The sequence below is a fragment of the Anser cygnoides genome, chromosome 17 (assembly GCF_040182565.1).
Source record: "Anser cygnoides isolate HZ-2024a breed goose chromosome 17, Taihu_goose_T2T_genome, whole genome shotgun sequence".
Classification (NCBI taxonomy): domain Eukaryota; kingdom Metazoa; phylum Chordata; class Aves; order Anseriformes; family Anatidae; genus Anser; species Anser cygnoides.
In genome coordinates, this window is record NC_089889.1 from 14,017,324 (window position 1) to 14,031,105 (window position 13,782).

A 13,782-nucleotide genomic window follows, 5' to 3' on the forward strand; every position below is an offset into this window, starting at 1 on the left:
AAACAGAAAAAGTAACTAGGATTATTTAGCATATCTGTGTTTCTCTTAATACTTTCACATTTTCGGTTTGGCTTATCCATAGTAATAGCTCACTGAAGCTTCCAGGAAGGGGCTTGCAGTTACCTTTTTTTGGGTATTTGATGAAAGGGCTTGTAAGGGATTTAGACAGAGATGCAATATGGTAGGCATGGCGTGTAAACAAACAGTCAATCATCAAAGGTCACCATGACTAGATGGCAAAGACTTTTATAAATATTTAAACGCTTTTTGTTTATAAAAGTATCAGATACCGTAAACCTAACTGTAAGGACTATGCAATGTTTTTGCATATGATAGACGTGGTTTTTAATTGTTCCTCAGAAGAAGATTAAGGCTTGGCTTAGTGGGAAAGAGTTTGTCTACATTTGTTATAAAAAGATAAATTTAATATTCACATCAGCCCTCTGTCACTGTCTGTCTCCCGTAGACACCGTACTTGCAGCCAGTGCAGATCCCATTTGTCATTGTGACAGGCAGCAGCAAAGAGAGCCCTTCAAGACTTTTCAGCCTGACATTGTCATGACAAGAGTGGATGTGGATGTGATAGCCAAAAGCATGAGACGCTGCAGATAAATATGGCTTGTGAGGATGTTTAGAGCTATGGGGGCATCTTAAGTTTTCCCAGAAAATACCAGCAAGTTTACCCAGGAGGAGCTCAGAGAGCTTAAAACAGGCAGTGCAGCCAGGCAGTTGTTCTGTCCCTGGGCTGCCTTTACATGCTGTACCCTACAGTACAGGTGTAGTCTTGTGATTTGGCCTGTGTTCTCAGTAATTGGTACACTGGTATACTAAGCTAATTAGGATAATTTTTCTGTCCATAGAAGTTTTGGTAATTTCCTATCTTGTATTCATTTCTTCCTGTTTTTTTTTTTTTATTCAGTGTTTAATAGGTGCCTCACTGATGTAACCACATCTGTTCTAAAACCACAGTCATTTAAGAGCAGCATCCACCAAACCAAGCCACCCCACATCCCTCCCTCTGATTCACTTGTTTCTTTGCCGTTCCCTGCTTTTCCAAAAGAAAGTTGCCTGGGAAAACAGTGGAATTGATAGAGAGATTCAAGGTGTTCTTAAATTGAAATAGAAAGCATCTTCCACAGTCAAGGAATCCCTTTTAAGAACAAGCTGCCTGTTCAGCAAAAGTGTTTCTGCATGTACTTAATTTTTCACATGTGAGTGCTTCCATTAAAGACAGGGTTAGCTTTGATGAATTGGAGCCTGTAGAAAGAGGTTATTAGTTCAGCTCTCGTATGGCGCACTGTAACACAAAGTACGAGGAAATCTCTGCGCTAACAAAGGGCCACTGAATTCTTCAGCAGTTTAAATTGCTCAAAAGTGTTATTAAGGTGTAGATTCACAGAGAGCACATTGCAGTAATTCATTCATGAGAAGTTGAAAGCCGGCATTGTTATCCCTCAGCCTCTGCCTCTGAAAGAGAAGGTAATTATATATCCAAGTGCAGCTGATTAGAAATGCCATAGCTGCTCATTGGCCTTCAGAGGTATCTAAAGATCTAACAAAGCCTCCCAGCTGCAAACCTGAATAACAAACCAGGAGTGCCCCAATCAGATGTGAACATCTTTTTGCACCTTGGGAGCAAAGAGTTGCTGTTTCTGAACATTGTGTGTGTTTTCCTCTCTCAGGTGCTGTATCCAGTGTGCCATGTGCGTAATTTAATGCTCTGGAGTGCTGTTTACCTGCCGTGCTCTTCCCCCTCCACGCCTGCTGATGACACCTGTGCCCCATACCCTGTTCCAGGCTCTAGCCCTGAAGATCAGCCTCTGGGCAGGTGAGCCTAGAGCCCAGAAATCCCATCCTGTAAAGTAAGATCAACAGAGAATATTGTGGGATGTAAAGAGGAGAATACTTGTTGTGGGAGGGAAGTATTTTTCACAGGCTTATTTGTGGGGTTGTTTGACTGACCAAAAGCAGTCTTTCCTTGTTTGTTTTGAAAGCTGTTAAGTTTCAGAGGTCATAGCGTAACAAATACATTGAATCAGAAAGAAGATTAGCAAGTAGAATGAAGCCCTGGGTATTGCATAGCTTTGTGAGATTCCTCATATCCTTGTGGGATATGAGCTTTTATTTGGCTATCTTGAATTTCAGTTCTTTTTCTGTGTTGCATAACTTTCTTTGCCTTTTTTTTTTTTTTTGTAAAATGATTCTGAACACATGTTAATTAGGAGGTGTGACAAGACTGTAAGCATTTGTGCTTTGTGGTAAAGGGACTGTTGTGGGAATGTTTGAAGTCTGATTCAACATATTTTCCTGATGGCAAACAAAAAAAAAAGTACTGAAGCAACTTTGCACTACAGATGGTCAAAATGTGCTCCTAAATAATACTTCACAGAAGTCCGTTTATTAGCAGATTGTTACTGTCCTAATTGTGGGGGGAGTTTTTAAACTATAGTAGCTGAACATAAAAATTTTAAAAAATGAAACAAAAAAATCCCTGAGTTTGGATTCTGATTATTTGTACTTTTATAGGTTACCAAAGACAAGATCATTTGACAATCTGACGACAGCCTGTGATAGCAGCGTGCCTACAACCAATCGACGCAGTAGCGACCCCAGCCTAAACGAGAAGTGGCAAGAGCACCGCCGGTCCCTGGAGCTGAGCAGCCTCGGGAACCCGGGGGACGATCCATTTGATGGAGACAGCCTGAGTAAACAAGGCAGGGCTCTGGTCGGAGCAGAGCTTTCTGTTGCAGCCGGTGTGGCAGAGGGACAGATGGAGAACATTTTGCAAGAGGCCACTAAAGATGATGTTGGTCTGGAGGAGCACTTAAGGGGCAGCCTAGAGCCAGCAGGTAAAGCGGATGAGATTGCCCTGGAGAAGGAGAAGAGGACTGAAAATCTGCATGGGTATGTCAGTGACCTCTGTGAAAAGACGGAGGTGGATAGAGGTGTTGTCATGAACAATCCACATCCAGTATCACAAGGTGCTTCTGAGCTTAGAGGACACCAGGATGAACAGACTGATCTCAGTAACACTATCCAGAAGTTACCTCAGGTGAAAGGACTATCGACTGTTCCTTCGGAGAGTTCTGTAAACAGAGACACTCAGAAGAACACGGAGGAAGGTGTTAGCAAGCTTGAAGGAGAAGCAGAGAGCCCGTACAGCACATTGCAGGCCAGCCTTCCATTACCTCTCACAATCCCACCCGAGGCAAGAACATCCAACATCGAAAGTTCTACGGAAACCTTAACAGAGAGTGAAGCCAAGCAGGAGCTGATTGCTAAGGGTCCGTGCCACAGACCTCACCCGATCAACAACAGTGCTGACGAACTCTCGCGAACTATTGAGAACAGGCCAGAGGGGGAAAGCATGATTGAGCTTCAAAAACTGGGCACAAAAGCACATAGGACTTCTGGTAGCAGCAGCACGCACCTCCCGATGCCTTCCCCTTGTGCCTTGCCTTTAGCTGAATGTAAAGATGAGATTGTCTGTAATGGAGAGCTGGAGCCCGAGAACAAGATGACCGAGAAGCCCGTGGGGTTTAGCATCATGCAGAAATACCACGCGACAAACGGGCATTGCGTGAACGGGGAGGACGGCAGGATCAAGGCCTCTCTGAGTCGGCAGGTCTCCGCAGCTAGCTGTAGTTCCGCACAGTTTCACTTGCGGAACTTGCACCAAAAATGGCTGTTTAGCCATCTGGGGAAGCAGCAGGCAGCCAGCAGCCCAGACCAACCCGCCAGAAGTCACCTGGACGATGATGGGATGCCCGTCTACACCGATGTTATCCAGCAGCGCCTGCGCCAGATAGAAACCGGGCATCAGCAAGAAGTGGAGACCTTGAAGAAGCAAGTGCAAGAGTTGAAAAGCCGGTTGGAGAGCCAGTTCCTGAACAGCTCCCTGCGTCTCAATGGTGATTATGGAGACGAAGTGGTAAGTGAGGTGGTAATTGGGCCACTGCTGGAAACAGCGGGCTAGTCGGTCACGTTCTGGATCTCACCATATTGTCAGTGCAGGGCTCATTGGTCAGGCGGTGATTTTTTGGCCGTACGGAGTTTTAGAAACCTGTCAAGGTCATTCTGGAAAGGGGCAAACAACTGGTTGGAGTACTTGGCAACTAGCAGTACTGATGACTAATATTTTCACTGTATTTCAGTTCGACCATGGATATAGCAAAGGTTTATTTCTAGAAGCGTGTTTTGCAGCGTGCTTGCACAAAACCAGACATACTTAAGATACCTGCATTAGCCTTATTCCAAAACACTACTTGTTTTCCTTTTGTTTTCATACATGGGAAAGACGCTTTTCTGAGGATGTGAATGTCATTTACTGGGGCAGGAATGCGGGACTGCTCTCTGGGTGCTTTGCAGCTTAGGGTAGGAAGGAGGCAGCAGTGGCTGCATTGTTAGCTCCGAACCATGAAGTTCAGGGCATCCCCTTTTCAGATGGATGGCTTGCTCATGGCTTGTAAGCCAGAACAAATTAAGAGCTTTTGTGACAGCCGTATGTCAGCAAGAGATTTTTCTTAACAAACTGAGAATTTTAAGAGAGCCTCTGAACTATGTTTGTAATTTTACTTGGAAGTGTTTAAAATGAACAAAGTAGAGAATAAATCCGAGGTGTGACTCAAAATCCAACGTGCTCTCTGTAGCATGCTTAAATGATCTGCATAGTTGCAGCTGCAAAGGAAATTTAAAAATCAGAAATGCAATAAGCGTAACTTGAGTACAAGATCTCAAGAGCTAGCACGTTTTTTTACATCACTATATGTTGGATTGGATTTTTAAATTGCCCTAGGTATTTCTCCCCTACCAGTTTTTATGTAGTTTCTCATCTTTTGACTAATAAATAGAAAAACTTCCAAGGACGCAGAGTCACTGGCCGCATACAGTTGGATGTAACACTGATTCGGAGAACAAGCGAAAGAGCCGCTCGTCCTCTCCAGGCCTTTCAGCACAGAGCAGTTCTGTGCATTGCTGCAAAACTTGTTTTTTCAAAGGGCCAGTGTTATTACTTAACTACAGGAGAAGAAGAGGGGAGGGCTACCTGAGGAAGCAGCTAGGCACGGGAGAAGGGAAGGGCATGAAGGGCAAGGTGAGGAGACGCAGGAGAATCTTTGAGTGTGCATCTGCCCGTGTGCCTGAACGGTAGGCAGTGTTGGCCTCTAGCTCCCAAGGCTGACATACAAAAATTTCCTACGTGCACATTTAATGTGCTTTAAATACCTACAGAGTTGAAAAAATATATTTGGATAAATATAAAGTGATTTCCAACTTCTGTTTGTTTAATTTAATATTGTGTAGAAGTGGCAGAGGTGCTGAATAGTCCCAGGTACATTTGTTGAGAAAAATCCTCCGGGCCATCTTGGCTCTTCACAGAGATAACAGCACTGAGGCTCTTCTGGGGCGTCCACGTCAGCCGAGTCTCATTTACATTGGGTGTGGCTTCTTCTGGCAAAAGCATGGAGTCCTTGGAGAAATTTGATGCTTTGGCTTAATTTACTACACTCCCATTTTGTAAGGGCATTCACAACCTGCAGGGAGGGCTGGGATGTCCCCTGGAAAATTCATTATTTTTAAGAATCTGATCCCTGCCTTCTATGTTTGCCTCAGCGTGCGAGTAACAGGGCTTTCTTCTGCAGCTCCAGAGGTGCCCATTTGTCAGGCACAAAAAGACATAAGATTTCTGCATTATTTTTTCACATAGTTTAAGGACTGGTAGAGATTTATTTAAGCCAGATAAAATACAACACTACCAGGCCAGACTGTATTAAGGAAGCATTATTCCCAAAAAAACCGTACATGGAATATATCTGGCTCAAATTCTGAGTTTCCCGTGCACGATTTGGCTTTTATTTTCCAGAACTTTTGCAGGGATATATGCATTACTTGTATTAGTTTTGAAAATGAAACGGGCTTGGCAAGGAAGTGGAACCAAGAAATGGGAGCCACAGGTTTTTTGGTTACTCACCCAAAGTGCTGCCAGAATATTGTCCTAAAAGAGGGGAGAACAGATTTTAAATCCATTCTGCCTCACATCATCCTGTCATCAGAGGGTCAGAAGCTGACCTGTTGGGTTTGTTCTCCTTTATTTTTTTTGTGATTCACCACTGCACAAACAACGTGCGGCGTTTAGGCCTGGTCAGAGCGGTGTGCCCGCCTTCGCTGCCGCGTGTGGGCAGGTGGCTGGTTCTGACGTTCACCCTGCCAACGCGGATGTAGCCTGCTCCTCCTCGGCAGGAGCTGCCCTTTCCACTCCTCCCCACGACTGTCCGGTTTTTATTTGTGTGGAAGTAGGAATACGGGAAGGCTCTGTTCAGCTGTGTTTGTTTGCCAACAGACTTCTATACCCGACTCGGAAAGCAATCTGGATCAGAACTGCTTGTCTCGCTGCAGCACAGAGATTTTCTCTGAAGCCAGCTGGGAACAGGTGGATAAACAGGACACAGAGGTACAGACTAAATCCCTGTGAATTGCTCATTCTTCCGGTAGGATGGGATATTCGTAATTCAAATTGTCCTACAGCCTTCGGTCATGTGCCGCTTCCTGTGAGCTATCCTCCTCACATTTCACTCGTCTCGTACTCTAAATACCAGTACCTGTGCCTATGAGCCCTCTGCTGTCAGTGTTTGAGCTCTTTGAGAAGCTGTGGAAGGGATGGCTAGCCCACAGAGCCCTACGCTGACACACGTGTGGTGAATGTTCTTGGCCTGGATACGTCTACAGCACAGAGAAACCAGGGAATTGGACTTCCTGACCTCATTTCTGTTTGTCTGAGGGGAATTCGGTGTATCAGTTCTCAAGGGGAAGGTTTCTGTCTTTCTTTCACTACTAAGAACACTGAATTTGTACTCTTAAAATAGAACAAGCACTTCCTCATCGTGCTGTGCTTTGACTTTGTGAGCTCAGAGGAGATGGGTTTGTTTCTAATTAGCTGTGCACTCCCTGATAGATTTGTCTGCTCTTCCTCCCAGGTGACACGATGGCTTCCAGACCACCTCGCTGCGCACTGCTATGGCTGTGACAGCACCTTCTGGCTGGCCAGCAGGAAGCACCACTGCAGGTAACCTGTGCGTCAGCAGAGGATGGAAGGGAGGGGGCAAGGTCCTGGCTTGAATTGTCCCCTCTCCTTTTAAACCAGGACAGGGCTTTATTTTGGCATGAAGTTCCTTTGCCGAGGATGGATGTCAGGGTAGTAGCTTGAGCAGGAGGATTGCGTACGCACTCGAAGGAGCCAAGAGCTTTGGGAGAACAGGACAGTTTCTCCTGTTAGCTCCAGTCCATTCAGAGTAGACGTTTAAAAAGGCAGATGCGGCATCAACTACGCCCTGGCCTAAACAGATCCTGCCTTTTTTTCCTCAAACTGGGTTTGGAGGCAGCTAGCTGTTTAGTTTCTTAAGTGGGTGTAAATAATAAAAAATACTGGCTTGTCTTTGCAGTCAGTACTGCAGATACACAAATAGCATCTTTTTTCCATTACTGGTTGAAAACCTGCTCCTTTCCTTCTCTAACCATTCCTTCCTTTTCATTAAATTGCTTTTGTGAGAGAATCTGAAAAGATGTGAAATAAAAGTTCTCTGCATTATTCTTTGCCAAACATCTTGGTAACAGAGGCTACGACAGATAATGCAAGCAGCAGGAGCTTAATGAAGAACAGGGGGTAGGGGCCTTTTGATTAGATCATACTCTAAATTTAGAAATCTGAAATTCTGTCTTAGTTATATTTCAAATAAATCCCCATTCCTGGACGTGAGAAAACGATTACAAGAACTGTCGTTTAAATGAGCGGCAGTTATCTCATTTTGATGCTTCGCTGCTTTTTGAAGTAGTAAATAATTTTACGCACCTTGTGTCCATTTTATATTTTGCTTCATTTAGTCTTGTAGAGATAAACCAGGGAAGAATGAATTGGAAGTTGAATGGGTTTGATTTTTTTTTTCAAGTTTCATGTTCACTGTGTGTGTGCAAATCTATTTAAGTGTGCCTTACGGCTTCAGATGAAAAGTGTAATTACTAAGCATACAGTGATATACGTCTGAAGGGTTTTATGAGTCGAAAGGGCATTTTCCTTTGTCCTTTCTCTAGTGGTGTCTGTTGTGAGGTGTACCCATTCGTCATTGTCACCCTGCCTCCTTGCTTCCCTAGGCCGACTGACATTTAGCATCTACATTTCAGTTTCCTAGGCCTGGGCTCTGGTGAAGTCCTGGAGGATGTGTATGCCCTGAATGTATACACACTGAACACCCCCAACACCATGAGCAGTTAAAATTCAGGGTTTCAAGTTTTGTTGCAAATTTCTCTTTGGTGTCTTTGCTCCTCCGTCTTTCCAATGCCTGACCTGGGTTGAGCAGGCCGTCCGTGTAAGCTCCGATTGCTTGTGGTAGAGGCCAGTGAGGAGTGGCGTCCTAGCCAACAACACAACCAAGTATTTTCTTAGTGTGCACTTTCATAAAACCCAGTATAAGTCTGCTCTCCATCTTATTTGAGACTGAAAATGAGTTGAAAACCACATTTTCAACTTGAGCACGATAAAAACTATCCAGCTTCTTTCATTGCCTCTATTTACTTCTTTTGCTAGTTCCCCTCTGAGCTCTTTCTCCCCTCCTTGCAGGGACATTGAACGTGTTGATCAAATCTGGTGAGCATTTACAACAGCCTCTGTCTGTTGTCTGTCTGCATTTTCTTGGTAACTTCTCCAAACTAACTCGGTCTATTCCCCATTTTTCACTCGCCTAGAGATCACTAGAAATAATGTGGGCAGCTAGCACAACCTGTTGGATGTTTAGATTCATATAAACAGGCTTCTCTTTCCACAGAAAGGCATTTAGGGCTTGGCTTTTGGTAGCTTGAACTGTGATGTGGATTACACTAACACTCACCACCAGTAGGTCGTGTGTTCGAGTAACAGAGAATGCTTCGGTTCTAACTGGGAAGAGGCTGTCCTTCAAGTTTAGCCATCATGCATTTAGTTTTGATTCTTTCTCCTTTTGCCTTAATTTTGGGAGAGGTCAACATGTTACCAAGCAGTTCTAGCGTAGCTGTGCAATGTGTCGACAGAAAAAATTGCCACTGATTTTAGAAGGACTGAAAGTACTGTGGCAATAACAGGTAAAGCAAGGCTGGTAGAGAGCTGCTGTCAGAAAAAGCTGGAAGAACACCCATGAGTTAGTAAGAAGAGGTATTGGCGGTATGATTTTAAAAGTCAGCCGTCCTCAAAGGGGAAGGTTCACTTCTCCAGTGTTGTTAACATCTCTCCTAATCTCTCAAGCAAGGCAGCAGACCACTGGGACAAAAAGAGAGAGTGGTTCAGGGCTTTCCGAAGCTCAGGGGAGAACAGTTGTACAACACTGTCCTCTACACAGAGAGACAAAACAACAACAAAAAAAACCAAGCGTGTGTTAGGAAGCTGGTGAGCTACAACAACCAGATATTTGTTTTAATCCCTCTGGTTGTTTTCTGACCTCGTCCATCTGCAGTAAGTTTCTGCAGGGGAATTGTTCTTTGAGCAGCAGAGGTGCTTTTCCGCAGGGTGTTTCTGTGTAACACCTCACGGAGCTGTTTCCACTCCTGTTGTTTTTTCTGATAGTCATTCCTAACAGGGTCCTTAAGAAGACTTCAAAACCACTGCAAAACGGCTAGCCATTGTGAGTGTCCTACTGCTGGGGTTATAGCTTTGAGACCAGGAGCTGCTGTGCGGAGCTGAGAAAATTAGCCCACTGAAGTGAGAAATGGGATTTCTCTGCTGCCTCTTTCCCCGTCATTGACCAGCACCCGGGAATCTTATCTCTTGGCAATGAAGGATTAATCGAAGCTGCTGGGTGTAGGCAGAATTTTGTGTCAGTCTCTTGGCGGCAACAAATCTTTTCCAGCACACATAGATAACGGCAGAAAATTCTGATGCCAAAGAGTTAATGCAAAGGGCATCAGGCTTGGAGGTAAACTTGCACACGTAGGTCCCTGGGGTGCTGTTCTGAGCTCCTTATAAGAATTGATGAGGTTGGAGGATATGGCGCCGCAGCGCTCCTCGGGCTAGCTTGATCAGCAGCAGGTTTGGAGGGGGGCTGCAAGGAGAACGTAGTTATTTTCAAGACTTAAATCTTCTCCCCGCCTCCTGTGAGGTGCATGCGCTCGCGTGCCTCCACCAGCTGACACCTGACCAGAATGAGACTGCTCACCCTCCCGCGGTGTGGCGTGACTGTCCCCGAGCATGACGTGCCTGGCTGCCCGCCCCGTGGCTTTGCATGATCCTTGTTGACTCCGTTTCCTTTACGCAGAGGTGGGGGACTGCTGGGAGCACCTCAAAAGGAACTGCGCAGTCGGGGCAGCGGGACGATTGCATCAAGCAAAACCGGTTTTATTTTTTTCATCTGTTCCATGCTTAAACCTTCCAGCAGTGCACTTGAAAGAAACGGAAGAAAATGTGTCTGTGCTGGTACTTACCAGCACGCGCTTTTAGAAGAGTACAGGGGCAGAGACTTTTTCCTCCTGCCAGGACTGCAGGATCCAGTATGTCTTTAATGCGAAGCTGGATCAGTGATGTGAGCAGGGGCCAGAACACCACATCCCCCACGTCCTTACGGAGGAAGGCTCTTTGTTTGCTGTCCCTCTCTTTTACCCACCTGCCCACAAGGTAGCGGTGACAGCACTGAGCAGCTCCAAGTTCTCCTGCAGGCCAAGGGAGATAGCTTAGCCCCGTTTCCTGGAGGGGTAAGGTCCCTCCAGTTTGATGCAGGACGATACTGCGCGAAAGAGCAGTCACTGTAGAGATGGTAAAGGAGCTGTAGTTCTCTACTGTAGCTTGCTTTGTGTTCCTTTGAGCTGTCCCTGCCTTAAAGCTCTGGAGGGAGGGAAGTCTTTGCATTCTGGTACTTAGGGAGTGCCGACTGCAGCCTCCAGGGCTGACCCCATCGCACCCATGAACAGTGTAATTTTAGAACTTGGGTAACTTCGTTAAACTGCTTCTAATTTTTTCTTTTCCGTTTCTCCTCTGTTCCTGACGCAAGGAATTGTGGAAATGTGTTCTGCTCCAGTTGCTGTAACCAGAAGGTGCCAGTTCCTAGTCAACAGCTCTTTGAACCCAGCAGAGTCTGCAAATCATGCTACAGCAGCTTGCACCCAAGCAGTTCCAGCCTTGATCTTGAACTGGATAAACCCATCACTGCCACGTCTAATTAAAGTTCCAGCCTAGAAGCAGCGGGAAGCAGCCGTGTCGACTCTTCCCCGCACAGACATGCACATTCTCGGTGGGCTGAGGCTGGGAGGAGGAGGGAGCCGTGCACTTTGGAGGCTGGGGCGTGGAACACTGCTCGGTGGGACAGACCTCGAGGACGTACCGCTGGATTGTGGGAATCTCCTTTTCCAGCTATTTCCCTTTCCTTTCTGTCCTATTTGTGTGTATGTGTGTGCGTGTACGCGCCTGTGTGTGTGTATATATATATATAATAATATATATATGTTTGCTTGTTTGCTGGAAGATTGTGGAAGTGGGAAGGGAGCTGGCACCGGAACCAGATTTCCCTTGTGTATTTAACTGCCCCACTGCTGAACTGTGTTGCAGACAGATGATTTTATGGAGGAAAGGAGAAGAGGGGAACCAGCCCAGCCAGTGTGCAAAGTGAATACCTGTAGCGTCAGTGCTAGTGCTTTCAATCACTCCTGTTACTTCCAAACAAGAAACTGCTGTTTGGGAACTCGTTGCTGCTAGAAGAAATGGGAATCTCTTTCCCAAGAGAGCACTCTCCCTCTCTGTTCTTAGAGTGGGCTTAGTTATCCTCACTGCGTGAAGGGGGGATCAGTCACAGATTTCCACGCTCAGCGGCTCTGTGCTCACACACACAATCAACATGTTTTGTCGCCGTCAGCCCTCTGGCTGTGGCTCTGAGTGAAAACACCTGGACAACGTCGGCTATGGAAAGTGCGCGCGAGTTTGTGAGAGGTGAGAAGGGGATTGACCAGGCTGCCGAGCCGGGATTGGTTTTACACTGGCGCCTCTATCTGAAGGTCTGTAAATGCAAGTCGTTATTTAAACCCAGTGGGAAAGTAGAAGACCTTCGACTTCTATCCTTGTCCCAGCTGTAGGGTGGTTTACTCAACGCAAAGCTACTTCTGGAGCAGTGCACTTGTCATGGTTCGTACAAACAGTCTGCCGTGCTATTGTTTAGACCCGCACTTTAACGAGACTATCCACAACAACGAAAGAACAACTGTGATATGCTGGTATTTTCGCTGAGCTCAGTCCGTGAGTGCACTGGTGCTTGTCATATTCCTGGGATGTCTCCTCCTTTTTCAGTCTGTATCCAATATACTCCAGATAGGAAAAAACCTGCCTGAGGATTATATAAAGACCTAAAACACATCATGGATTCCCCTTCTTCCTTCTGTCCCAATCTGAGTCGCTTTTAAAGTCACCTCATTAAAGTGTGAATCTCTTGAATATATGTTTTTAAATGAGCGTTAGGTACTCAGCCCCTTTTCCCTTTCGATAGAGCCTGCTTAGTGCAGTTTGGCAAGGAGGAAACGCGTATGGTGATACCCTGCTTCACAGTGCATTGCCTAGACTAAGTTAGGGCTTCTCTTGTGATATTCTCAAGAACACAAAAATCCTGCTGGAGTATTTGAGAGTTTTAAATATAAAAGGTCAAAAAAATCTAACAAGTCTTGGGAGAGGAGTGCATCCCTTCCCTGCAATGTCACAATCACGTAGGCCAAAGTGAGGATCACACAGAGCAAACCATCTGGGAATATTTATTAGATCTGATGGGGAAGAAATGACAGGGTATGTTGTGTTTGGCGTTTGAACTTCCCACACCCTTTGCGAGGATTGTCACGCTGCTGCGGTTTGAGCTGAAGACTCACAAGATAAAAGTGAAGGTCTAGGAGGCCGGCTTAGCACAGCCGCCCGTGTCCTTACGGGAAGGGGTCTGGTAACAAAGCGTCTCCCCGGTACGCGTTTTGAAATGGTTTGCAAACCATCGGGTGGGAAAAGCAAAGGAAAAGATGGGCTCTCCGGTCGAGTTGTGTCTCTAAGAACTTGCTCCTGAAGCAGTGCGGTAAATCTGGAAGAGGACTCTAGGCATCGCTGTGTCGTGTAAAACAGAGGGAGCTGGAGCGGGAACGGGGTAACACGCAGCTCCCGTCTCTGGCTTTTCCTCGGAGGTGGGCGATTAGAGGTGTGACTTAGGGGACATGGTGTAGTTCTGCACACTAACATTGTGTGGTTTTGTGGTGCAAATAGACAGTCAAAAATAAGTCTAAGATTCTGCAGTTCCTAATGACAGGTGCCAAGAGGTTATGATACGGGTTTTTGGGGTCTGTGATGTACAGTGTGAATAAATGCTTGCAGCTCTTAGTCTTTTTTTGATCGATGAAGCACTTTTTTATTAATATTATTTTTCTTTGTATGTAAAGGAGGAACCAGTATCTCTCCATAGCTGTATATATAACCCTTCTCTCCTAAAGAGAGTAAAGTGCTCCTATATTTTTCATTTTTGTCAAAGCGAGAAGTAAATACTTTAGAATTGTTAAATATATAAATAAAAGTGAATAAAGTTTAGAATTTTGCATGGGAGCATTTGCTAACACACTTTCTAGTTTTTTATTTTTCTTTCCTGTCCTTCATAGGAGATATATTTGAGGTTCTGCAGAAAGAAAACACCAAGGCCTTTGAAAAAGGAGGCTGCAGCAGCCTCCCCTTGCTTTCGTTTCCATTGTGTCTTCGCAAGGAACAACAAACTGTTGCTCCCAAACTTAGAAGAAAAATTACCCAGCTTGGTTTTCCTGGTGCAG

The 13,782-nt window shown here is 45.5% G+C and overlaps 1 protein-coding gene across 13 annotated transcripts in view; it reads left to right on the forward strand.

Moving 5' to 3' along the window:
- Positions 1–13,564, forward strand: part of MTMR3 (myotubularin related protein 3) — an 81,085-nt gene extending 67,521 nt beyond the window's left edge. For 7 of the 13 annotated variants that reach the window (XM_066979164.1, XM_066979163.1, XM_066979165.1 and 4 more), the window contains 6 exons: positions 1,683–1,828; positions 2,527–3,931; positions 6,338–6,448; positions 6,972–7,060; positions 8,609–8,635; positions 11,001–13,564. In XM_066979164.1, coding sequence (XP_066835265.1) covers positions 1,683–1,828; positions 2,527–3,931; positions 6,338–6,448; positions 6,972–7,060; positions 8,609–8,635; positions 11,001–11,172 — 1,950 coding nt within the window. In that variant the 3' untranslated portion in view covers positions 11,173–13,564. The remainder of the gene's footprint in view (positions 1–1,682; positions 1,829–2,526; positions 3,932–6,337; positions 6,449–6,971; positions 7,061–8,608; positions 8,636–11,000) is intronic. The other 6 variants (XM_066979172.1, XM_066979174.1, XM_066979169.1 and 3 more) reach the window with 3 other exon arrangements.
- Positions 13,565–13,782: the final 218 nt, after the last annotated feature.